The sequence below is a fragment of the Coffea arabica genome, chromosome 2e (assembly GCF_036785885.1).
Source record: "Coffea arabica cultivar ET-39 chromosome 2e, Coffea Arabica ET-39 HiFi, whole genome shotgun sequence".
Lineage (NCBI taxonomy): Eukaryota > Viridiplantae > Streptophyta > Magnoliopsida > Gentianales > Rubiaceae > Coffea > Coffea arabica.
This window is the reverse complement of record NC_092313.1, coordinates 3,488,614-3,512,236: the sequence shown is the minus strand read 5'-3', so window position 1 is coordinate 3,512,236 and position 23,623 is coordinate 3,488,614. Positions and strand designations below refer to the sequence as shown.

Below are 23,623 nucleotides of genomic sequence, written 5' to 3'. Positions count from 1 at the left end.
GGAATTAGCCTTATCAAATTAAGGTTAATACTCCTCCGATTTTGGTGATTGAGCTTGTGTAACAATTAAAAAAAAAAAATTCTAATTTTGCACATTCCGACTATCTGCTAGTATTCACGTAAGAGGGTAAAATCCCTTTTTGCTGAGGAGTCCTTTTACTCCTTCACTATATGATTAGAATCCCTAACAATAAAAGCCTGAAACATAATAATAAAACCCTAATAATAAAAATAATTCTCATCACTTTTCGCTCCTCAGCAAAAGTCTAATCTAAAAATTAGATTAGATTGAAAGGGGGCTGCACATTCCAGTTTATTATCTAGGCGGCCTAGATTAATCTTGTTTTCTTTTAGTTTTTTTCCAATCTCAATCATGGACGCCCAAAGAGCTTTGCTTGATGAACTCATGGGTGCAGGTTTATCTCCTTCCTTAATCTTTTTTAATGTTTGCTAGTGATGTTTCACCGAAATCTATAACTCAATGTTTTCATTAATTCAGATTTCTAGTGTAATTTTCGTCTCTCTGTCTTCTTCTCTAGTTTATTTCAGTGGATTTTAGCACTGCTATATATTATTAGAAACCCCTAGCAGCCGGTTCCTGGCTCAATTGAAATTTGTGGGTACAATGAATAAGCTTGGGCAAAACACTTATAATATGGTTTTTCCTATTGGCCGATCCTAATCCTAAAGCTTGTTTTTATGGGGATGTAGCGAAATACAGCGTTTTAACTGTAGTGCCTCTATATTGGGAATTGGGATGTTGTTAATTGGACACTTTAGCTGAGTAATTGTAGAATGCATTTGAATCTGTACCGCCCCGGTTTCCTTTTTTTTTCTTTTCTTTTTTAACTGAAACGACTGCTGATTTTAATTTTTTGTTGCTTCTGTAGCTCGTAATTTGACTGAAGAAGAGAGGAAGGGGTACAAGGAAATTACATGGGACAGTAAGGAAGTGTGCAGCTTCTATATGGTTCGCTTTTGCCCCCACGATTTGTTTGTCAACACAAGAAGTGATCTAGGTGCTTATACTATATCTGTCTGCCTCTTGATTTCTTGTTTTCTGCTTTAGATTGATAAGGCAGTGCATTAGAATTCGTTCTTAAGATGCAATGAAGGAACATATTCAGAAAAGGGAAATCTAATAATTTAGGACCATTAGCTATCATGTGGATATGGGGATACTTGCTGTGTTTTATGTAGTCAATGGATGGAATGCTTGAGCGCCCATAACTTTTGCTGATAGTTATTCATGTTGTGTTTTTATCAGGACCATGCCCTAAAATTCATGATCAAAAGTTGAAGGAAAGGTAATGTATGAGTATTCTTCAGAGCAAGTTTATCTCTCATATCAGTTCATTGCACAGAGGTTCTCTGTAAGCTTTGATTTTGCAAAAGTATAGAACTTTATTTTGTTGCTGTTTTTCAGGATGCCATCCTTGTATTTTAATGGTTCTGTTCATTGTTTTTTATGTTGCTAACATGGTGTAAATACCCTCCATACTAATATATTTTGATTTATTTGTAAAAGAACCAGATAACTGGGAAGCTAACATGTTTTAAACTCTCAAGAAATTATGCTTTGATTGCTTGAGATTTGGAGGAGTCAATCAGTTCATATTAGGGCACTGTGACTTGTTTTATGAGATCTTTCTTTGACAATCTTATGCTTAATGAATAAATTATGACTAGTGTTTTTACCTTTTGGCTTCAAATTGGCATGTAATAAAGCGATTACAGTGGAGAGATATTCACTTGAGCATGTCCATTTTCGTCAAACACATATGGAAATTTTCTTAGGCAGTCAGCCAACCTATAAGTGGAGTTATAACTTGTGGTTTCCAACTATAAATACATCCCTAAAACATTTAAGATGTGTTGATACTATTAGAAGTTTGAACGTTTGATTGATCTTCTTGGATTCCCTTCTTGCCAATAATCACATTCACTTGTTAGCTGGCCTCCCTCTTCTTTTTCTTTCATCTACACTTTCCCTATATTTTGTATAATTGGTGATCCTATGCTACTTACTTGCACAATCAGAGGCTGGATGCAAGAATTAGATGCATGTACTTTTCTGCCCTTATTTTTCATGAACCCTGAAGAAGAAAATACTTGTGGGCTTAGTGCACTGTTTGCCAATATTTTCCTTTAATGGTAGTGATGAGAGTTTGTTATAATTTCTCTTTTAGCTTTGAGAAGTCTCCTAGGCACGACGTATTTGTTCCAAAGTTTGAGGCTGAGCTGGCTCATTTCTGTGAGAAATTGGTAAGGGGTGATATACATTTAAATTCTGCTTACCCTTTCTATCCACTTCTTGATGTGTAAATCCATATTTTGTTTCAGGTTATGGACTTAGATAGACGAGTTAGGCGTGGTCGAGAACGTCTTGCTCAAGAGATTGACGTTCCCCCTCCTCCTCCTATCCCAGCAGAAAAGTCCGAGCAATTAGCTGTTTTGGAGGAAAAAATAAAGAACCTACTGGAACAAGTGGAGTCTCTTGGTGAAGCTGGAAAGGTTGACGAAGCCGAAGCGCTCATGAGGAAGGTGTGGTTTAGGAACCTGATTTAACGAATTTGTAAAGTTTCACTTGAAAGCTATGGAAACTTATGCCAGATTTGTGTCACTTAACAGGTGGAAGTGCTCAATGCTGAGAAGACAGCTTTAACACAGCAACCTCAACAAGATAAAGTCTTGATGATGGCACAGGAGAAAAAGATGGCTCTGTGTGAGATATGTGGTTCTTTTCTAGTTGCAAATGATGCTGCTGAGAGAACTCAGTCGCATGTCACTGGAAAACAGCATATGGGATATGGTATGGTCCGAGATTATCTTGCAGAGTACAAGGTGATTCCCCACCATATTTTACATTTTAGGAAAATGTTCGAAGGAGATTTTACATATAAAGCTCATCTGTTTTCTGATTAACAGGAAGCTAAGGAGAAGAAAAGAGAGGAAGAAAGAATAGCCCGGGAAAAAGAAGCAGAAGAAAGGAGGAAGCAAAGGGAGAAAGAGTATGAAAGCAGACATGGAAGAAGTGAGTCATCTGAGAGGGACAGGTATCGTGATCGAGATCACAATCGGGAACGAGATCGATACAGGGAGCGAGATGGTGACCGTGAAAGATCTCGAGAGGGGAATAGCAGAGAAACTCGAGAGGGGGTTAGAGGATCAGATTGGAAGTACAGCAGTTCCCGGAATGGAAGAGATAGAAGCAGGGAAAGATACCGCCAGCGTGACAGAAGCCGGTCACGTTCTCCTGTTAGATATGGTAACCGGAGATCATCCAGGAGTCCAGTCCGTCAATATTGAGGACATTGGATGGGTGTTTGAATTTTAAATGAGAAGAGGTAGTTTTTCCACCACTCACCAGTTTTCATGAATGTATACTTTTGGAGTCAAAGTTCTATGGTCATCATGGGTGAAACTCTTCTTTGTTCTTACAGCTTTATTGAGACTGTATCATCTCCCTATCATCGATATATTTAGAGAGAAAAGGTTGAGGTAGGTATGACTTCGTTGTTGTAACTATTCAATGATCTATCTAGACTTTGGTTGATCTAATTGATTTATCAATCATCTGTGATATGCCTACCAGAGTTCTGGTTCCTTCTTTTTTGGGATCACTCTGGGAATCTTTTCTCAAGTAGTTATAGAACAGATACTCTATATGTGCATGGATATTACTGCTGCTGAAGGAGTTAACAGTTTGATCAACTGTGAGGTAACAAGTAAATTTTGATTTTCTTAACCGTAAAATGACTTCCTAACTATCAATAGTTTGGGCTTTGTGTTTTCTTGTCTGCTCAGATGACCGATTGCAGATTCTTGTACTCCACTTACATTAGCTGCCAATGAGCTAATGAATAGGGATCTCCTTAGGTTTTCTCTGATAATTTATCTGATGATTTTTGAAAAAAAGGTAAACTCATTCTTCCTTGATTAAGTGCCTTAATGTCTGTTCACTCAACGAGTTGAACTCTGCAGGCACTATGAAGATGAAAAGGCAGCTAACCAGACAACATAAAAGAAGAGAAGTTTAAAAGCAATCTGGTTATGGATAAGAACACATAATTTAGTCAAAGATATAAGAGCAAGTTGCGGATGACCCTTAATAGTCAATGGTAATCTTGATCTCGTCCTTCATATTAGCTTTTGAATTTGTCCACGGAAATTTGCTTGGGCGTTTTGGCTGTTTCAAACCAACTTAGCAACCATTTTTTGTTCAAATAAACCTGTCGCACACAAGACAAGGTCCAAGATATTTCTTTTTTGGCTTGGCAGAACCATTCATTGAATGTTTGGAAATGGATATATTGGTTCTTTGCATATTCAGACATGGTATGTTAACTTCCACCTGCCTTAGTCTGTGCACTAGGATGGGAGTCTTCTCCCCTATGAAGAATCTAGCACTGAAGATTCTCGCTTGGAGGTCTTATTGCAGAAGTTCAATCTTAAGTTTGCAAAGGGGGTGTCGTAAATTGAAATATAGCGGATTCAATTTGCAAACTGTGAACATCTTTCCATGTATTTGTGCAAGGTGCAGTTTTTCAGGTTTTGATTCTGATGGGCTGGCTGCATCTGAAACGCAACTGTTATTGGAGTACCAAAATTTTGAGGTAGCCATTTTTTTTTTCTCTGAAGTTGGTTAAAAATTGTGAAACAATTGGAGAGCCCTCTTTTGGTGATCATTCGAATCCTAAAAGAACCATATGTTGGCACACAGGCGTCTTCTTTTGTGAGTCAAATCGTCAATTTTACTATACCAACTGGAGGGATTTTGAAGATCTATTACTTGGGTTGGTGATGGAGGCTTGAAGGTGATTGAACGCTATAGCTAATGCAGATTAGATAGGTTTTCAGTTTTGTTCTTTTTTCCTTCGCAAATAGAGTCCTACATTGCTAGACCTTTTTTCTATTGCTCTAGATGGTTTAGCCCCGTGTTTTTTTTTGGAAAAACATCGCCTATATTGATTGAACTTCAAATGTAGGAAGGCTGTATCTTACATGGTCTCCTATAAGTAATTTCATTTGCTCGTGTGATACCTCCTGGAAAAAAAAATCTGATCAATTAAGTTGTCCAAGGACAACATGTCAACTTAACTGGAATTTGATTTCAAAGGTCTACTCATCCGAGTTAATTTGCGGGGAACACAAGCTGTGCATATTGTACAGTAAGACTTGAAAGTCAGAACCATATGCTGCCAGAGCACATAATCCTCCCCTTCTGTATAAAATGCCCGGAGGCAGTGTTTAGTTCCCAAATCCTGCAAACCCTCATTGAGGTTGAGTATCTCTGAATCTCTCCAGATCTTGCAACCCTCATTTGAGGCTGGGTATCTCTGAATATCTCCAGAATGGTCCAAGAAAGGGTAACTTGTAAGCAAACATCTGGTATATCACCTTAAAAACTGCAATATTAATCCAAGCTCAGTCGCCGCATCTTGCATACAAGGTTCGCAGTAGGAAGATCTAGTTGATTCCCTGAGTCCGACGATTTGACAAGATCCTTAAGCTGCTCTCTTGGGGTTGATAGGCAAGTCTGAAAAGTAGCAAGTACTGAAGGAATTGGCATTGATAGAGCAGAAAGCACATTACTCAAGTACTCAATATCAGCAGCCAGCTGTTGTGCTCCACGATCAGTTACATACTGAATACCACGCAGTTGTTCCATGTAAAGAGTAGAAGCACCCTCTGCAACCTTTTATGATAAACAAAAGAAAGAATAACTAAACCATAGCCATGAGCAATAACCTTTTGCAGGTTTGAAAAGAAAACTGAAGCAAATTATTCATCCCACATTGGAGAAACTGTTAAGTTCTCCAATTGGAGTAACTAAAAGAAGAACAGCAACTCAATCAAAAGAACATGCTGTTAAGTTCTCAATATGTAAGGACTTCCAATTATTTTGTCTAATATGTGTAATCACAAGAGTTTCAGCCTTCTGCGGCACCAACACTTGTTTATTTACAAACCAGCCGAGCCCCACAAGCAAACCCGCCCCACTTTGCTGCAAGCATGTTAGATGGCTAGACCAGCATTTCTTTGAAGTATATTATTGTGACAGTAAACTGTAATATTTTGTAGTTACCTTGAACATCCATTCAGTTGCAAAAAACTGAGCCTCATCTGCATTAGTATCACTGCTGGAAATGCCCTCGGCAAGCGGTTCTAATTGCTGGGGTAAGGTGAGAAGATATTCACCAACATTGGTTACATAAGACTGAGGATATGAACTAAAACTTGGGAGGGGGAAAGCACTAGGTTCATCCACTGAAGACCACACTGGCAGACGAGACAGATCATTAAACTGTTGCCGTACTTTTGATATAAGAACATCATAAACAAGCTCATTGACAGCATCTGCAAATGCTGTAACTCGTTGGGATGCAAGCGGAAGCGCATGAAACCGAGGATCTTTAGACTGCATGCAACATCAAATGTTGGTTATGACTAAAAGATCAGATCATGCATTTTCCTAGGCTATATCAGTATTCAAGGAGAAAATTTTCAGATAAACAATCAATAGGCACAATTAAATCAGAAATACAAGCAGTGGGTCAAGATTGACAACAATATTTTGAATTTTTTTTCTCAATGTTATCATTCAGAACAATTCACTGGACATATGCTAAGAGTGATATTAGTATTGAAGTTCACTGAAACCACTTATCTACTATATGCTCCAATTCCCCATCTATCACGACATCACATCATATATTTTGTCCCGTCCTGAATCCTGCTTGTTAAAGTTTAAAAAACATATATATTTTCCATGATCTTCAAACAAACATTTATAAGTTGTTTTTACCTTTTACACTTTCTCCTAACTTTTTCCAAAACAACATTTACATTTATCCTCTTTCAAGTACCTGCTCCAATAGGTTGAAAAGCTTCCTAGCCTTCTCAGGGACAGCAACAAGCCTCAAAGCTGCAATATCCAAAGCTGCTCTACCAATAGTAGATGGTTCCCCACTTCTGTCCTCATTGACCACATGGGAATGGTTTTTATCAAGACTAGAGCCAAAAACTAAAAGAGAGAGATTTGTGTTTAATCGAGCAAGAGTGGCTCTTAAAGAAGCCTCAAAGACCGATGATCTGCTAGACAAACAATCTGCAACTGTGAGAATCTGCAGTGTAGCTTGGACAAAGGACCATTCTTCCTCATTGGACAAAAAGTCAGCTTTACGTGCATGAGAAGTTCCATCCTTTCTGTCAGCTCCAAGATCCTTCTTTGAAGCCAAGCCATCAATTGCATCCACTCCACACACAGCTCTCAATGATTTTAGAATTTCTTGCAGGGCGGAGATGTATTGTAACAGTATGTCATCAAGTGCAAGAATAAGCTCATCTGCCTCAGAACCTCCTGTGAAGTTGATGCATCTTTCAACAGCTGCCTCAAGAAGTATAATCACTTGTGGAATGGACTCTTCCATTCTTCGGACGGTTTCACTGAGTTCAACTCCATGGACTCCAACAAAGCGACTAAAAGTTACTCCCCTGAGATCAAGTCCAGCAATCTCACCGGAGAGGATAACACGCTCCATTTGTCCATACCTAGCAGACAGGTCAATGAGTAGGCTGTCATCACAAAATATCAAGGCACAACAGTAAAGTGAAAACTGAGTGCAACAGCTTAGACAACCTCCCTCTCACTACTACCGCCAAAGCCATTTCCATGAGATAATGAGAAGAGAAGAAATATTGTCATGTTACATGAAATACACAGTTCTTAATCGACTTTGAGTAGATACCTCCCAACAAAAAAACCAACACATACTGCTAAAACTAAGATACCTAGCCAAGGTGTACTGCATCAAAAACCAGCAGTACAGCTCCTACAGAGAGAAGAAGAACCTATGTCCATCTGGACAACTAGCGAAGAAAAGTAAATTGTCTCTCAAGCATCATTGCATGAAATAGGAGTAAAACAGGAACACAACATCTCTACACAATATGGATTTACCTTTGTTTAAATGATTCATAAGGATGGTAGATTGATTTCATTGTATCCAGCAAAACCTGAAGATCTGCATTTGAAAATAGGTGCTGAATGTTCCGAGCAAAGCTCCCCGTCGTATGGTGCAACTCAATCAATGCTTCCAAATGCTTAGTTTGAACTTTAACACCTTTTGGCAGATCTGTGGATAAGATATCTAAGACACCTGAAATTTTAAATATCAAGCTTCAGCATCATTTTTTTTCCCTTTCGTGCTTTTCAGCATAGATACAAGTTTGCAACATTACTAGTTGGAAAATGCCAGATTAAGAATGGAAAAAAGCCGAAAGACAATCTGCTGATGCAGGTATAGCTTTCATGAGCCCTCTAGATGATTGTGCTACTAGAGACTGTTATATCACTTAAAATCTACTTGATTAGATTAGTTTTTATTTTTCTGCATGAGGCTTACAAAACAGTCAGCCTTGACTACTACCTTACAGCCTGGAATGGAACAGATTTCAACAAAACAGTCTCTCTGCTAACAGATATAAACCTATACCAACCTGAAAGATGACTCATTCACTGAAATAATGTTATCAAACCTAGACCAAAAAGTCAAACACAGTTGAAAGCATCTTTAAGCCAACTAGCTGATAGGAGTTAACCTAACATTTTAAGTCAAAAATCATGTTTAGTGTTTCAGTCGTTCATACTCTGGTAGGCAGTGTCACTCGAAATTGACCTTTTTCATTCATGCATCTTTGCCTAGAATTTAAGACTTGTATATTTGCCCTTCCTAAACCCCACAAGTTACATGTAGAATCTGCCTTTTATCCTAAAAGTACATGACAGCATCAAAAGGCAAAGAAATAAATTGTCCTCGAAGGTCAAATAATCAGATCCATTGTAAGTGTTGAAATGCCCCAAATAATACCCAAATAAACAGTCTCACCAAATAATACCCAAGTGGCCTTCCTATTTTTTCTTGATTTCTTTTTTCTGGGAAGGGGTCACAAAAGGCACAACATTAAGCATACAGATAATAAATATGTGATTTCAGCATAATCCTTGATTCAAAAATGCGCATACAGATATATGTGATTTCAGCTTAATCCTTGATTCAAAAATGCAGAGACGATGTAAAAGATTGCCTTTAGACAGTGCTTTTGTCTCAGGAACAACATCCCCAGTAGCAAGGTTGATACGAGATACAAAGCTTTGGCCAATGGCTGTCATGGTCTCAATCAGTAGCTTTGGTACCAGAGCCCTATAATCTTCTGGAAAAGCAAGGATACACCTGGAAAAGAAAGTCTAAATGTGGATATTTGAAGATTTCAAGGCCATTATAACAACAGAGAAGGAAAGTTTGATCTGATTGAATCTGGGAAGTTAAATTGCTTTTTAGGTGGAAAAAATTAATAGAGCTACAATCTATCTACTGTACTTCTAGCCTTCTATCAAAAAGAAAGTTTTTCTTGAAGAACATCTCCAAACATTAGATATGGAAACAAAATGTTCAGAAAGGCAACAACACAATCGGCCCATCGTAAAGTACACATGTTTAGTTCAAAAGTGGAACCTCACGCAGCTCCTGCCTTGCTGTAGCCAGAATTTTTTGAAAAGATTGTAATTTTTAAGTCACGGAGATAAGTATCAACACCTTTAATTTTGCTAAACTTCTGAAATCTGCCCTGATGACGCGTTTCTCCAACCAGTATGTTACATTAATAGATTGCCATGAGGAAGTACATTTAGGTGATATATGGTAAAAGAACAAGGACATGAACCTTACCACTTCCACTCTTGTTCAAGATAAAGTAGCAATTCATCGTAGAAACTAGGCAACCAACTTGAGAATGAAAACCTTGTTGAACTTGATTGAGAATCGTGACCACTTGAGAACCTTTCTAACTCATTCTTCTCATTTGCAAGCTTACTAGCTTGCTGTCGCAGGTCATACTCCTCCCACAGCTTTTTTATGGATTTGAGGTGGACTTTCGTGTAGTGCATTTCTAAGGACTTGAACCTCCCAATTCTGATGAGGATACCCCGCATATCTTTCGCGACATCAATCTATAGTGAAAAAGATAAATTTCACAGTTCATTTCATCAAAGCATTGAGAAGCCAGCAAGATCACGATAAAGGAACAGAAATGGATCTGAAGAGACTCAAGAAAATAACAAGCGCCTAGGAAAAATTTTTGAAAGGAGATCACCTTCTGGCTTTAAAAATTACCTTGCGATTGGTCAATGCATCTGTTAGACGAGGTTGAACCATGGAGTCTAGTCTATCTTCTAAGACTTCAAGCTGCTTTCTAACATTGGCGAATTCAGCAACCTGAAAAATTTGCAGGATTATTAAAGAATGCAGTGGAACCTTCATAGCTAGGAGCCTCACTGAATAACTACCTCACCAACAGCAGATAAGCAGTGCCTCATATTAGCCAAAGTCTCAGCTGCACGCGGAAGATCACCACTAGCAAATACATCCTCCACTGTTGAGCTTAATTGAGTTAAACCAGCAGCATCCTGCTCATAATCCACAACGATTAAACAGCAGCATCAATCAAAACTGACAGATTAAAGACTTGAAAAATAAAATTATTCAACAGAACCGCAACCTGCAATGTTTCATAAGCAGCTTCCATTCTTCGCTTGACGGTATCAACCTTGGCTAGTGTAGCGATAGAGTCGGCCGATGATCCTTCCGCCTGTACACCAAATTAAATTACTAAAACACTTCCTAAAGCAGAGTCAATGGCTTCAGTAACCGCTCGAACTTTTGATCATTCGCTTGATTAATCACTCGACTTTCAATTAATTGCTTGATTAATAACTCGACATTTCAATTAGCCAATGCATTGCTATTGTTACAAATCTACTATCAAATCAGCTAATAGAAGTGGAAAAAATAAAGTGAAAAAATGGCCGAGTGGTGACCTTGATGAGTTTTTGGAGGATAGAAGCGACGGAGGAACGAAGGGAGAGAGCATCGTCACGGAGGCGGATGACGTCACGCGTAGCTCTGGGGAGCCGGAGGAGGGCGGTGGAGCTCTGTTCTTCGAGGGAGGCGGCGATCTCCTCAGACACCATTTGGAGCTTCATCTCCAGATCCACCAAGTGTTTGTCTAAAGGGTCCTGAGGGTGGCGTGACTGGCAGACGCCGTTTATCCATCTTTTAGGGTCGAATTTCTCGTCAGAAAATGCACTCAGATCCACCATCATCTTTGCGGATCCCGGCGTCGATAATGAGGATTGCCCTCCGGTGGCTGTATTTCCCGGTTATTGGCTTCAGTCAGTCCGTTTTGTTAAACCCAGTTAACTGAAAACTGACGATTCAAAAAGGGCTAATTTTCACATTTGCTCCCTGAGGTTTAAAATAAGGGAAATTTGTCAAATTGGTCCCTAATATTTTCACAAAAAACTTTTTTAGTCTCTAACATTTAAAATCAGTCAGAATAGTTCCTAACATATAAATTATGAGTCAGTTTGGTCCTAATGCTCGTATTTGCTCTTTTTTCTAGCTAAAAATAGCACATCGGCATAATTTCAAGGACAAAATTGGAAACATTCGTTAATCCCAAATTTCCCAAGCTCGGATCTGACTGAAATTTCGAGATAAATCCGCAAATATAGGCAGGGCCAAAGGCCTAGGAAACTGAAATTTTGATAAGTTTTTCAATTTGGACCGGTATTTTTAGAATTTTTTTGTCAAAACAAAAATATGTACTACATAAACATGCTTGGGTTGAAGATACATCAATCTGTGTCATAAAGGAATGACTTTGTAGCTGCACTGGGGAATTTTCTGAATGATAGCCCAAATAAGGTCAAAGTACACAGGAAACTGGACTATAACAAACAAGGTGACAAGCAAGCAAGTCACTGCATAAATGGGGAAGGCCGCGAACTTGAGCTTATCTTCGAGCACAAAAAAGTGGGCAGAGCAGAATGAGATGAGCATGGAAGCTATGGATACAAACAGCGAAGTTAAGCCCAACAGAAGCTTACTAGGCAAGCTGGTGCCAAAATCTTTTTCTTGGTACTTGGACGTGAGAATGGCTAGAAACATGACTAAGGAGGTGACCGAAAAGCAAAGTGCAACGAGGAATGAAATGGCGAAGCAGTCAAATGCCGGCTCGTTCTCCAGCGTTGGCGTACCGATGTCTTGCTTAACACCGCCTGGAACGGTGGTTGATATTGCAAAGGCAACCGTGGCTATGAGTGCTGCCGCGACGGAGCATGATTGGGAGATGTTGGTCAGCCACTGTCCCCCACTCTTCACGAGCTCCTAGTGAGTTTCAGTGAAGATATCCTTGGGGGTCCTTCCTTCCTTGTTAACGTGGATTTTTCCTGAAATTTCAATCAGATCAGAAATTTCAGTCAGATCCGAGCTTGGAAAATTTGGGATTAACGAATGTTTCCGATTTTGTCATTGAAATTATGCCGGTGTGCTATTTTTAGTTGGAAAAAAGAGCAAATATGAGCATTAGGACCAAATTGACTCATAATTTACATGTTAGGAACTATTCTGGCTGATTTTAAATATTAGGGACTAAAAAAATTTTTGTAAAAATGTTAGGGACCAATTTGACAAATTTTCCTTAAAATAATTATACATGGTAGCATTTACTTTGCTAACATGCCGCATTAGTCGTGCTAAATATACCGAGTTCTAAGTATTTGGTTTGATAAAATGAATCGGTAAATATCGAAGGAGTTAGAAATTATTCAATTAATTCTTGATTTTTTTATAGACAAAAATTAGAAAAAAAAATGTTTTTGACCCGATAAGATTCCTTCCTGTTTGATAATCTAATTCAGCATTTAAATTTAATAGAATCAGATCTTAATATATTCAAATCATTTGATAACCAAAAATTGAACATCCAAATTAATTAAGTGAAACTGAATTTTCTAGATATAATGTGCTCCCAAAATTAAGTTATAAGTGAATTATAGGCAAAACATGCTCCCAAAATTAAGTGATAAACTATTCACTTATCACTGAATGTGATATGCACTCGAATGTATTAGATTTAATACTCAACAATTCAATAAGCTAATGAATTTAATAATTCAATAATTTAATAAATTCAGATTTTAAATTTTAAATTTTATACTTTAATTTTATCAAACGCACTCATAGTAGTAATATACACAAAGTATTCTACAAGGAAAATCCGCAGCCCATCTAACCCAGCCCATAATTCTGGGCTAAGCCCAGTAAAAGCCTATTGGATTCATCTGGTAAACTCTCCGTACTCAGAAGTTTATCCATCCTGCAGTCCTACTAGGAAACCACCTAGATAACATTTCAGGTCGCCTGAGAGAAAACCTTGATGATTTTTCCCCAGATCTATTGTTTTTTCCTTTCCTTCTTTCTTGCTCCGGGAGTTCGAGCAACTACCTAATCAGCTGCTAACTCAGATCATCAGATGGCTTCGTCACTAGCTCTTAAGAGGCTGGTCTCATCGAGCAGCCTTCTCAGCCGGTCTCTCAATCCCCTCCTCCGTCCGGCTGCTTCCGCTGCGTCATCAAGTGTTTTCGACGTCGTCGACCGCCGCTCCGATCGTCCTCTCGACCATCGCCGCGAATTATCCTCTTTTCCAGGTAAATTTTTTTTTCTTTTTTGCTCCCCTACCAGATCTATAATCTGTCTCTTCTATGTATATAATTTGGGGAATTTTCATCCTAGCCTCTGATCTTCTCCTACTTATCGCCAATTGATATAGCGCAGCGGAAATGAAGTATGGGTCCCTTTCTATTTTTATTTAAATCGACGATTTTTCGACTGATCTTTTATTTTTAATTTTTTTTAAAAATTTTTTTGTCTGGGTCTTTAATGCAGGTGTGTTTGATCCATTTTGGAGGAGGAGCGTGAGCCAATTCAGTGAGTACTCTTCGGTCGCATCCGGAGTCGGTCCTGGGTCTGAAGCTAAGGAGACCGGTGATGGTCTGAATCTGCGAGTGACGGGCAAAGAGGATGATGATGTCAGCCCGAAAGTTGATACAAGAAAAAATGTCTTCCGCCCCTTATCTCCTCATCTTCCTATATACCAGCCCCAGGTGAACTCGACGATGTCAATTTTAAACAGAATCTCCGGAATTTATCTATCCGCATTAGTCCTGTCTTTTTATCTTGCTTCTATGAAGATGGGTTCGATTTGCTTCAGCCACGGGAGCTTCTACCAATTCTTCTTTTATTCATCGAAACTCAGCCTAATATCCGCCGAGATTGCTGCCTTAGCCCTTTTCTATCACGTGTATGCTGGAGTTCGTCATTTATTGATGGATGTTTCGGGAACCGTCTTCTTCCGAAGAAAACTGCACAAATGATTGCCTTTCAGGTTTCCCTCCAGTTTCCTGTCCGGTTGCGGTCTTGTAATAAATTTTTGGGTGTTTTCTCTCGCAATTGTCAAGGTTTATCCTTCAAATGAATATTGCTTTGGCAGTAACTTTTTCGCGCTGCCTATTTTGCTGAAGATGCATATTTCTCATACTGATTTACCTCTTTTCGGTCTGATGGTTACTTATCAGTAATTTATGTTATCAGTATTTATCAGTAGGATCGCTGAAGGTGCATTTTGAGGAAGAAGATGGTATAAACATGTTTTTTTATTCGTCCAAAGCAATTCTATACATAACAAGTTGAAGTCAGATGATGATTTGAGGGAGCGCATCACAGATGTAAGCAATTTCTTCATCACATTTGCAGGCCTCGCAGGTGTTGTCGTCTCTATCAAATTGATACCTGGTCCAGCCTTTGTGTTTCTCGTGTTGCATGGTACAGCATTTTGGTCTCTCATTCAAAACGAGCGGATTTTTAACCCAAATCCTCCTTATAATCCTACGCAAACTCTCCCGACAATAGCCGATCCTTCCTTCGAGATTTCTTGATTTCTTCATTCCCTTGAGATAAGTTATGCCTTTTTGCTTCATGTCACCACCGAAAAAGATGAGAATAATTGCCATGGCGTAGGAAGCCCCCTCGTGTCCCGACTCCATAGCTTCTTTCAAGCATTCGATTGCAGAGTTTAGTTCCTCGCCCCCGAAAAAATCAACCTAAGCAATTGGATCGAATTTAAATCGTAAGTAATCTGGCTAATTACCAGAACTTGGCTGTATAAGGGACCACCTTTAAACTAATTTGTGGTCATCGTGAAACCAAAAACAAAAAGGGAAATCGTGTTGCAATGAGATACAACACCCAAAAGAGTTAGTGTTTGGATTGCAATTTTCTGAAGTTTTTGTAAAAAATATATGTAACAATTTGATATGTATGAGATAAAAAAGTGATCGAAAAATCTGTTCACGAAAAAACATAAACATTTTTTGGTAGAAAATCCATTTCCAAACAAGGCCGTAACTTTTCTATTCCTTCTTTTATGGCTATCTATTTTATTTATTCGCAAGATTTGGCAAGACTATCTAATTAACGTACTCCAAACTTGCGTAGCGTCTTAAAAAGTGATGAAATCGGAGTAAATTTTAAGTGGACATGTATGATCCGGCACTAATAAGTTCAAATCTCTTTGAGTGTTGAAGCGTAAAGAGATCAGACATTAACTAGCACGTTATGTCACCATAACAGCGTAGATTTTATCTGGAGTGTTTGGGATTTGAGCGTATATATTGCATACCACTCCTTGTCTATACAAGGCCTCGGGATTTTTACTGCATTTACACTTGTTGAAGAACGCCGCAATTTGGCGACGGTGGTGCCATGCCACAACGGGGAACTTGTCGAGTGAGACCCGTTTATACACGTAGCTTTCCTCAGCAATTTGAGAAAACACCTTGCAGCTGAAAACAATAAATATATATATATTCAACATCACAAAAAAGAAAGAAAGAAAGAAAATTGCTAAATTCTTGAATTGGAAATTTTCTATTTGTACGTGCCTTAATTTGGCTGTAAATAGATCAGTTGCTGAAGAAGAAGCAACACGCGCAAGAACCTCAGTAACAAGCTCAGGAGGGAGGGAAATCATAGGCGAGTTCACCAGCATTCTGTTTCCTCTGTTCCTAATTCTTTTCATTGCTCTAGAACCAACTCCTGCCATTATTCTTTTGCCTGCCCTGCTGCTGGAACTGCAGAAAACAGAGATCAAACTTCTGGTACTGGAATTTTTACCATTGATGGGGGCGTTCGTTCACTTTATAGTAATTGTTGGCCGTGTCCTTGTCCAAGTCTGTTTCGATGGCTTTCCTAATTGTTTGATGTTTCCTTAAAGCTTTTGCGTATTGTTGATCCAGAGTCCAATTGTGTTTTGGTTTCTTTAGTCGGTTCAAAAACCAGAGTGTATAGATATTAGGAAATTGACTATAGCCTATAAAATATGTGATACTAGCCCGCTTCTCAATTGTAGCGAGATTGTGAGTCGATTGCTATGTCAAGCGAATTGCCTCCTGCGTGTCTTCGTTCCGCACTGCTGCTTTACGTTTTGTGGCTATATTGTTGACTTCTTGTGGGTCGATTAATATATCCTACAGTTTCTTAGTTACAACTTACAAAACAGCGACTTTGGACGGTCATTTAGTGCAGTCGATTGAATAGGGAGTGGCAGAATGCGATATTGCCTCTTTTTGAATTTATAGGGCTCATTGACTGTCAATTTTGAGCCACGGCTCGAATTGAGGACAAATCTTAGTACCGCTCCATCGACAATTAACGTAAAATGTGCTCATTTTTAGTCATCCAACACCTTTTTGGGCCGATTTTGGCCCAAATGAATCACAGATCCATAACGTGTTTCATATTTAAAAGGTAAACTTGACAAGTCACTTATTGCATTGACCCAAATATAAAGTGCAAATAGTTGAGTGAACTCTCAGTCTATGACCCGTATATAGACCACGGTTCGAAGACTCGGCCGAGACGGAGACGACTCGGTCTCGGCCTAGTCCGAGATGAGATCGCGACGAAACGTTTTCGAGATACGTGACAGACCGAGACGTCATCGTGAAGGGTTGAAACGGCCGAGTCACACCGAGTCACTCCGAATCAACTTGAATTTTTATTATTTTTACTAATTTTTAATTATTTTTATTTATCATATTTTTTATATTTTTTAGAATATTAAATATTTCAAAAATTCACTTCTCGCCGAGACCGCGACCCATATGTCGAGACCGATGTGGAACGATCCAAGCCGCGACCGCGACCGCGACTTTGAACCATGATATAGACCTTGTAATATCTCTGAAACCATATCACTCATCCTAACAAGAGTTAATAATTCTTTCCCACAAAACAATAAAACCTTTAAATAAAAGAAACAAAAAAATTAACAGGAAGCTAACCGTATGAGTAATGGAGAGATATTGCGGCAAATGACTAGCTGAGAACGAGGAAGACAACAATAGCAGAGGAGGTGAAGTGGCTGAGACGATCCGAGGAAAAGAGTAATGGCGGAGTTTCCGACTAGGAACTTGCAACTTAACTAGGCTATGGAGCTACGGATCGGTGAAAGAGAGGCTGAGAAGAAGATCGACAAATGAGAGTCAGGGAATGAGAGTCAACCTCAATTTTGATAGGGATAATTGCAGAAAACCTCTCCTAATATGAATTTGGGACCTATAACTGACATAAGATAGGGTGAATTTATTTCTATACCGTATGAGGTTAAGGTTGTTAATAAATAAATTTGGGGCAAAAAAATTAGGGTAATAAATAAGTTCAAAATAACTAATTAAACAAGATTAAGAATTATTTCTTACCTAATTAGGCACTATAAGTGCACTTACAAAATGACACCAATTGATGCTACAACATAGCGCTATTTTGTGATTGACAACACTTGAGAAAACAATCCAACTCATATATTATCTGCGCGGAAGAGACATAGAAGTAAGAAAAATGGAGGGGAAAGAAACTTTCCTGCAAGACTCCATAAGAAAATAAGTTTTGTTAGTTTTAGTTGAACTCACTTCATTTAAGCATTCATGAAATGAAAAGAGAAAGAAAGCAAAAATCAAGGCAAATTTTAAGGACCTTTTTGTTAAAAGATTGCACAATTAGAAGACAGTTATCTCAACTTAATACACAATGTATTTGGAAGTTGGATGTACATTTTGTATGTTTTAGAATCCCAGATTTCAAAACGTATTTCAAAATAGAAATTGGTTTATGCATGCTTCATCATGTCTAAATACTGCATTTGTTTTAGAATTATATATGATTTCGAGGACAAATTTTGGAACATTCTACCATATGCTTATCAATAATTGAAGGATGTAACAAGATATTTGGCTTTTGTGTATCTTGAAAAAGGCCTAAAACAAATAATAATAAAACAAATATGGAAGCAATAGGTCCTTTATATTTGGGTCAGTGTAATAATAAATTTACCAAATTTACCATTTAAATATAAAGCACGTGAGGAGTTCTCGACACATTCTGGTTAAAATTGGTTGGAAAGGTCGTCGGAGGACAAAAAATGACCACTTTTTAGATGCTAGAATTAAAACCACTTATCTTCATTTTGAGAGACTAAACTTTTACTTTAATGATATGTAAGGGACAATTTGTGCAATTTTTTGACTATATATATATATATATATATATATATATATATATATATATATATCAATCATTTGATTTGTTTGTCAATTTTGACTTATGGGGGTTCTAATAACTAAGGATATAAATGAGTCTAATCAATCAAAACACTCTAGTTTCATTGAATTTGCTTCACTAATAAGGTCACAATTCAACTTTGATTGTTATGAAAATTGTTTGATTATTTTTAACAAGTTTGAAATTTTATTTAAATTTGGCTTATTTGTTTATTAAACCGAGATTGAACGAATTTTTTTATCAAATTTGAATGTTATCGAATATAAAATATTGTTTAAATTTGACTTGGCTAATTAGTGAATCAAGATTTAACGAGCTTTTACCCATAATTATTAAACTCGCCCCGATCCAATGATCAAACCAGTCAATCCGATAAACCAACTACTGGATTGGATTGGGTTTTTAATTGTATCGTTTAAACGTGTAATCCTTTAACTAGTCAACGACCCGACAGTTCAACTGGATTAAACCGAGAACCCAGCCAGTTTTGTTAGCAAACCAGGTTTTGTGGAAAAAATATTCTTGCTAAAATTCAAACTTGGGACTTTAGACATGTATCTATAGTATACTCACCACCATACTACTTGTCATATATTAGTTGAGTAACTTTTTTTATATAATTTATGAACGTTTTGTCAATTCTATCTTTATTCTTTTTGTATTTCTCTAAAACAAATTTATTTGATATATTTATAAAAACTTATGACCCCCAAGCTCTATGACTATAAGTCATAAAATGGGTTTCAAAAATAACATATTACATAATTAATTTTAAAGATAAAATATTATTTTTAATAATTTTTTTTTGCACTTAAAATTCGTAAATAAGCTAGATAATTACATTAAACACATATAAAATTTTACACTTGAAATTTGGTGGATTACTAAATAAATTTATGATATGATGATTCTTATATGAATTAATTATTCTATAGCGAATTAAATTCAATGAGCATTTGCTATAGCATTGTTTATTATAATTTATACCATATATTTTATATCAAAAATTATAAAACATAATATTTAAATATATTCAGCGACTCACTGATTTAACCACTCACCTATTGGTTGAACCAGTGATTCATCAACTCACCTCATTTGCCAAGTTGCTTTTCAGACCTAATTTAATAACTATGCTTTTACCAAGCCAATCTCAATTTGAATATTGAGTAGTTTGATTCATTTTTAACACATTTTAAATAAACAAATTACGTGTAATGAGCATCGAGTAGTTTGTTCAATATACGAGCCCTAGTAATAACGCATTTTAAAAGCCTTGGCCGTAAACAGGAAACTATGGCAAAAAAAATAAATAAATAAAATGATTTGGATAACGGATGTTCAATAAAATTTCCCTACCTTATTTTACCTACACATTTCAGATGGGCTCCAGAAGTATTATAGTGAGCTACTAGTCCAACCCAATACAAGCCCCTTCCATCCTGAGTAAGCATTGCCGTATTGGGCCAAGCCGCCAAGCCCTGCTAGTTTAGTCGGCGGAAGGCGACTCTGTGTGTATGGTTCCAGGAGCCTCTAGATTCATCTAGTAAATTCTCCGAACTCAGTCAGCTATCATATATTTACCACACAGTTCACCTTTCCGATAGCGTGAAGCACACTCGATAGTACCTAAGAAAAAACCCTCAAGAAACTCTTCTGTGAATCGCTTCCTTTTTCTGCCCCTCTTTTCGATCGACGACGAGAATCAGCTGGTCAGATGGCTGCATCCCTCGCTTTGAAAAGGCTGGTCTCATCGACCCTTCTCAGCCGCTCTGTCAATTCCCTCCGCCCGGCTGCGTCTGCTGCGTCATCGCGTCTGTTCAACACCAACGTCGCTCGCGATTACGATGACGACGATGACGAACGCGGTCTCGACGTCGATCGCCGCTCCAATCGTCCTCTCTACAATCGCCGCGATTACTCACCTTACTTTGGTACCAAATGAATTTCCCGCATTTTTTTTTGTCTGTTTCTCTCTTGGGAATACGCTTATGTGCTTTGAAACCCCGCCCTATTTTTCCTATCAGCCATTTCAACCCTTTTTTATTTTTTCCTTTTCTGTCTGGTGGCTGTGCAGGAGTTTTTGATCCATTCTCGACGAGGAGCGTGAGCCAACTTTTGGACCTGGTGAACCAATTCAGTGAGCCAACTTTTACATCTGGAGTCCGTCGTGGGTGGGACATTAAGGAGACTGCCGAAGGGCTGAACCTGTCGTTGGACATGCCAGGGTTGGGGAAGGAGGACGTCAAAGTTTCGGTGGAGCAGAACGCCCTGATCATCAAAGGCGAAGGGCAGAAGGAATCTGAGGATGCTGAACGGGGAAGGAGACTCTCGAGCAGACTCGATCTTCCTGAGAAGACCTACAAGACTGATGGGATCAAAGCTGAGATGAAAAATGGGGTCCTCAAGGTTTTCATTCCAAGAGTCAAGGAGGAGGAGAGGAGTGATGTTTTCCATGTTAATGTTCAGTGAACCCGCGTTGTCTTGAGTTTGACTCGGTAGTGATTTGTCTGTTTATAGTAGCATAGTCTAATAAATTTTGGGCAGTAGGTTTTAAAGGTTTTTTGAGGGCTGACTGGTTAAATGGACTGATCTTAGTATTGCTGAGTGATGCGATTCTAATGGACATGTGGGTTTTTCATGCAATCAATTGTTGGTACATCTTCCTTGACATATGCATGGAGCTTCTTTTTTTTTTTGTGGCTGGTGGTCTCTGTATTATTTTCTTTGAGCAGCAGTATGTTGAAGATGCGTTTATGCAAAATAGTTAATTGCTTGATAATTCGAGTGTGATTGGACATGTCAATCTTATATAGTTTTGATTTGATGCAAAATACCCGCAGAAATCATTTGTTGGTACCACAATGGTAATTGTTCAACCTTTTGACTTTTCCTGCGTCGCATTGACATTGGCTGGAATTAGGGGATGTTCAACCCAGATCATTCTTATTTTAATCCTTCGCAAACCCTTGCTACAATCTTTCTTTTCATCCTCGCCTTGGGAATTCCGATTTCTTCAGGCCCGTGAGAAAAGTTATGCCTTTTCGCTTCAAGTCACCCCTGGAGAAAGAACTAAGAAGAATCATTTGCCATGGCTTAGGAGGCTCGCTGGTGTCCCGATTCCGGAGCTTCTATCAAGCATTCAACTGTAGAGTTTGGCGATTATCAAAATTTAAGTCGGAAGAAATCTGACAAACACAACTCCTCCGCTGAAGAACCGATCAAAGAAAAAAGTACTAATTCTGATTATCGGGAAATAAAACAAACAAAGCAAGCAACGTTGCACCTCAGCTCTCAGCTCACGAGAGATAAGAAGAATTGGTCCACATTCAAGAGTAATCTCACTCCTCATTCAACAGAAGTGTACCGTAAGAAAAGGATAAAGAACGGAGATCATCATCCTGACGAAGATGCGATGCTGCTCTTCGCATTTCCCCATCTGTTACCCTAGTAGCTGCTGTCCCCTGTGATTCGCTGGAGTTTGGTCTATGGAATAAACATAATCCCCATTTTGGGCCGGCCTATTTTTTTCATTACACTGGAACAAGAAACAAAATTACATGGATTCCTTTTTTGCTGATCAGGGCCATGAACAATCCATTTGTTTTGCGGGGGTCCCATGTAGAGTGAAGAATCGGGCCATTTTATCGTGCATTGAGAGCCCTATTGAACAAATTAGATAGGCTTGGGCCTATTCACACGGCCTGCTAGATTTCTGTCTTTTCTTCTTGGGAGTACTTTTTCCCTTGTGCAGGAATGGGAAATTTAATCCAACCTAGCTTTCCACTTGTGCCAATGAAAGCAATTGTTCGAGTCTATGTACTTTGCCAGGGTCTTCGAATTCTCAATTTGGCATTCAACTTGTCAAAAACATATGAATGGTGACAATAAAAAAAAAAAAAACTTAATTAGGGAACCTTAGGGCGGCAATGCGCGGTGTTTCAGTATTGGCGGGAAGTCAATTCTGGCGCCAATCTGATGAGTATGAATTTGGAACCGGAGGGTCGCTTTAATTTCTGTTCCTCCATCCACTTATAATTTTCTGTAGGGAAAATCGCCAATTTAGTCCCTAAACTTTTTTTTTCTGTCGATTTAGTCCCTATATATTATTTATAACCAATTTAATCCCTAAACTTATATTTCGGTTCCAATCAAGGAGTTTCGCGGCGGCGCCACCGCATAATTTCTGTCAGCTTCCCAATCGAGTAACAAGAAGGGGTATTTTAGGAACTTCCTTTCTAAAGCCTTAACCAAAATTAAAAAAGGTGCAATCTTGCCGTTTCTCATAACTCAAGATTCAATTCTTGACTTCACTTGGATGTTGTGAATTGGAGTTTCGAATCTAGTCAGCTCAATTCAATCCAATTGAGTTTCCATCAGATTCTGAATTGAGCTCAAACCAAATTCAATTGAGTTCTCAAAATCCAATGAGTCTGAATTTGGTCCTTGCTTTTCAAATGCGGCATAATCTCCCGAAAGAATTGGCGATGGAAATTATGCCGCAGAACCAAATGCAAATCTCCCAAAAGACCCAAAACCCAATTCAATGGAGAAATACCCACCCAAAATCCAAATCTCCCGTAAAACCCAATGCGGCTGAATTATGCGGTGGATTTTCAAAGCAAGGACCAATGCAGCAGAACCAAATGCAAAACCCTCAAGCCGATGGTGGCCTCAGCTCATCCTTTGGAGTCACCTATCGTCCTCGTGAGGAGTCCATCGCCGCCGCCAATCCTTCCTTCACCGACGGAGTTGCCACCCAAGACATCCACATAGACCCCTTGACTTCTCTCGCCCTTTGAATCTTTCTTCCTGACTCCTGCCATGATTCCGCTTTCATGTCCCAATCCATCAAATCAAGGGCTAAGGATATTCAACCATTCGATTATTTTGATCCCAGGTCCGATCCAAACCAACTTCTTCTCCGGCGGAACAGCTATGGCTCTGCCAATGGAGTCACTACCACGACGCCGACCGTGACCATCCGAAATCAGAATCATTGGAGAAATAGCTATGGTTGTAGCAGTGACGATGTCAATTTGAAATTGGATAGTGGGGGTTTACAGAGGATATAATCCTAGAAACAAAAATTGTCGAAAATTG

The 23,623-nt window shown here is 38.5% G+C and overlaps 5 protein-coding genes and 2 long non-coding RNA genes across 8 annotated transcripts; 5 read left to right on the top strand and 2 right to left on the bottom strand.

Annotated features, from left to right (window-relative positions):
- Positions 1-229: 229 nt before the first annotated feature.
- LOC113730188 (uncharacterized) lies at positions 230-3,679 on the top strand. 2 transcript variants are annotated; one of them, XR_011840072.1, is made up of 9 exons: positions 230-415; positions 890-1,018; positions 1,267-1,306; positions 2,189-2,264; positions 2,343-2,543; positions 2,631-2,843; positions 2,928-3,346; positions 3,443-3,500; positions 3,595-3,679. XR_011840072.1 is itself a non-coding variant. In XM_027254707.2 (8 exons), the coding sequence occupies exons 1-7, from the start codon at positions 373-375 to the stop codon at positions 3,306-3,308; spliced, it is 1,083 nt and encodes a 360-aa protein (XP_027110508.1). In that variant the 5' UTR covers positions 230-372; the 3' UTR covers positions 3,309-3,346; positions 3,443-3,572. The 2 variants fall into 2 exon arrangements, 1 of the variants encoding a protein (XP_027110508.1); XM_027254707.2 differs by lacking the exon at positions 3,595-3,679 and having other exon boundaries at positions 3,443-3,572.
- Positions 3,680-3,980: 301 nt separating this feature from the next.
- Positions 3,981-4,327, top strand: LOC140036507 (uncharacterized). The gene is made up of 2 exons (XR_011840074.1): positions 3,981-4,120; positions 4,281-4,327. It is a non-coding gene; the product is annotated as an uncharacterized lncRNA (long non-coding RNA).
- A 147-nt stretch (positions 4,328-4,474) lies between these two features.
- Positions 4,475-4,935, top strand: LOC140036506 (uncharacterized). Its single transcript, XR_011840073.1, has 2 exons — positions 4,475-4,615; positions 4,723-4,935. It is a non-coding gene; the product is annotated as an uncharacterized lncRNA (long non-coding RNA).
- Positions 4,936-5,060: 125 nt separating this feature from the next.
- Positions 5,061-11,272, bottom strand: LOC113730187 (conserved oligomeric Golgi complex subunit 7-like). Its single transcript, XM_027254706.2, has 10 exons — positions 10,879-11,272; positions 10,560-10,649; positions 10,348-10,467; positions 10,175-10,276; positions 9,731-10,011; positions 9,090-9,235; positions 7,963-8,161; positions 6,869-7,553; positions 6,088-6,420; positions 5,061-5,697 (listed from the first exon to the last, which is right to left on the bottom strand). The coding sequence occupies exons 1-10, from the start codon at positions 11,161-11,163 to the stop codon at positions 5,416-5,418; spliced, it is 2,523 nt and encodes an 840-aa protein (XP_027110507.1). The 5' UTR covers positions 11,164-11,272; the 3' UTR covers positions 5,061-5,415.
- Positions 11,273-13,228: 1,956 nt separating this feature from the next.
- LOC113730186 (uncharacterized) lies at positions 13,229-14,423 on the top strand. Its single transcript, XM_027254705.2, has 2 exons — positions 13,229-13,551; positions 13,790-14,423. The coding sequence occupies exons 1-2, from the start codon at positions 13,377-13,379 to the stop codon at positions 14,275-14,277; spliced, it is 663 nt and encodes a 220-aa protein (XP_027110506.1). The 5' UTR covers positions 13,229-13,376; the 3' UTR covers positions 14,278-14,423.
- A 172-nt stretch (positions 14,424-14,595) lies between these two features.
- Positions 14,596-16,004, bottom strand: LOC113733430 (putative F-box protein At1g67623). The gene is made up of 3 exons (XM_027259799.1): positions 15,844-16,004; positions 15,582-15,744; positions 14,596-15,003 (listed from the first exon to the last, which is right to left on the bottom strand). The coding sequence occupies exons 1-3, from the start codon at positions 16,002-16,004 to the stop codon at positions 14,596-14,598; spliced, it is 732 nt and encodes a 243-aa protein (XP_027115600.1).
- Positions 16,005-20,099: 4,095 nt separating this feature from the next.
- Positions 20,100-21,166, top strand: LOC113730185 (heat shock 22 kDa protein, mitochondrial-like). The gene is made up of 2 exons (XM_027254704.2): positions 20,100-20,454; positions 20,598-21,166. Exons 1-2 carry the CDS (start codon positions 20,238-20,240, stop codon positions 20,990-20,992), a joined length of 612 nt encoding a protein of 203 aa, XP_027110505.1. The 5' UTR covers positions 20,100-20,237; the 3' UTR covers positions 20,993-21,166.
- Positions 21,167-23,623: the final 2,457 nt, after the last annotated feature.

Excerpts from the sequence above, each read along its gene's own strand:
- LOC113730188 (XM_027254707.2), top strand. The coding sequence starts at position 373 with ATGGACGCCCAAAGAGCTTTGCTTGATGAACTCATGGGTGCAG. Across the intron at positions 1,019-1,266 it reads CAACACAAGAAGTGATCTAG|GACCATGCCCTAAAATTCAT; the intron begins GTGCTTATACTA and ends TGTTTTTATCAG. Across the intron at positions 2,265-2,342 it reads CTCATTTCTGTGAGAAATTG|GTTATGGACTTAGATAGACG; the intron begins GTAAGGGGTGAT and ends ATTTTGTTTCAG.
- LOC113730187 (XM_027254706.2), bottom strand. The coding sequence starts at position 11,163 with ATGATGGTGGATCTGAGTGCATTTTCTGACGAGAAATTCGACCCTAAA. Across the intron at positions 10,012-10,174 it reads ATGCATTGACCAATCGCAAG|ATTGATGTCGCGAAAGATAT; the intron begins GTAATTTTTAAA and ends TTTTCACTATAG. Across the intron at positions 8,162-9,089 it reads GACAAAAGCACTGTCTAAAG|GTGTCTTAGATATCTTATCC; the intron begins GCAATCTTTTAC and ends TTAAAATTTCAG.
- LOC113730186 (XM_027254705.2), top strand. The coding sequence starts at position 13,377 with ATGGCTTCGTCACTAGCTCTTAAGAGGCTGGTCTCATCGAGCAGCCTT. Across the intron at positions 13,552-13,789 it reads CGAATTATCCTCTTTTCCAG|GTGTGTTTGATCCATTTTGG; the intron begins GTAAATTTTTTT and ends TCTTTAATGCAG.
- LOC113733430 (XM_027259799.1), bottom strand. The coding sequence starts at position 16,004 with ATGGCAGGAGTTGGTTCTAGAGCAATGAAAAGAATTAGGAACAGAGGA. Across the intron at positions 15,745-15,843 it reads CTATTTACAGCCAAATTAAG|CTGCAAGGTGTTTTCTCAAA; the intron begins GCACGTACAAAT and ends TATTGTTTTCAG. Across the intron at positions 15,004-15,581 it reads CCTTGTATAGACAAGGAGTG|GTTGATTTTTTCGGGGGCGA; the intron begins GTATGCAATATA and ends CCAATTGCTTAG.
- LOC113730185 (XM_027254704.2), top strand. The coding sequence starts at position 20,238 with ATGGCTGCATCCCTCGCTTTGAAAAGGCTGGTCTCATCGACCCTTCTC. Across the intron at positions 20,455-20,597 it reads CGATTACTCACCTTACTTTG|GAGTTTTTGATCCATTCTCG; the intron begins GTACCAAATGAA and ends GTGGCTGTGCAG.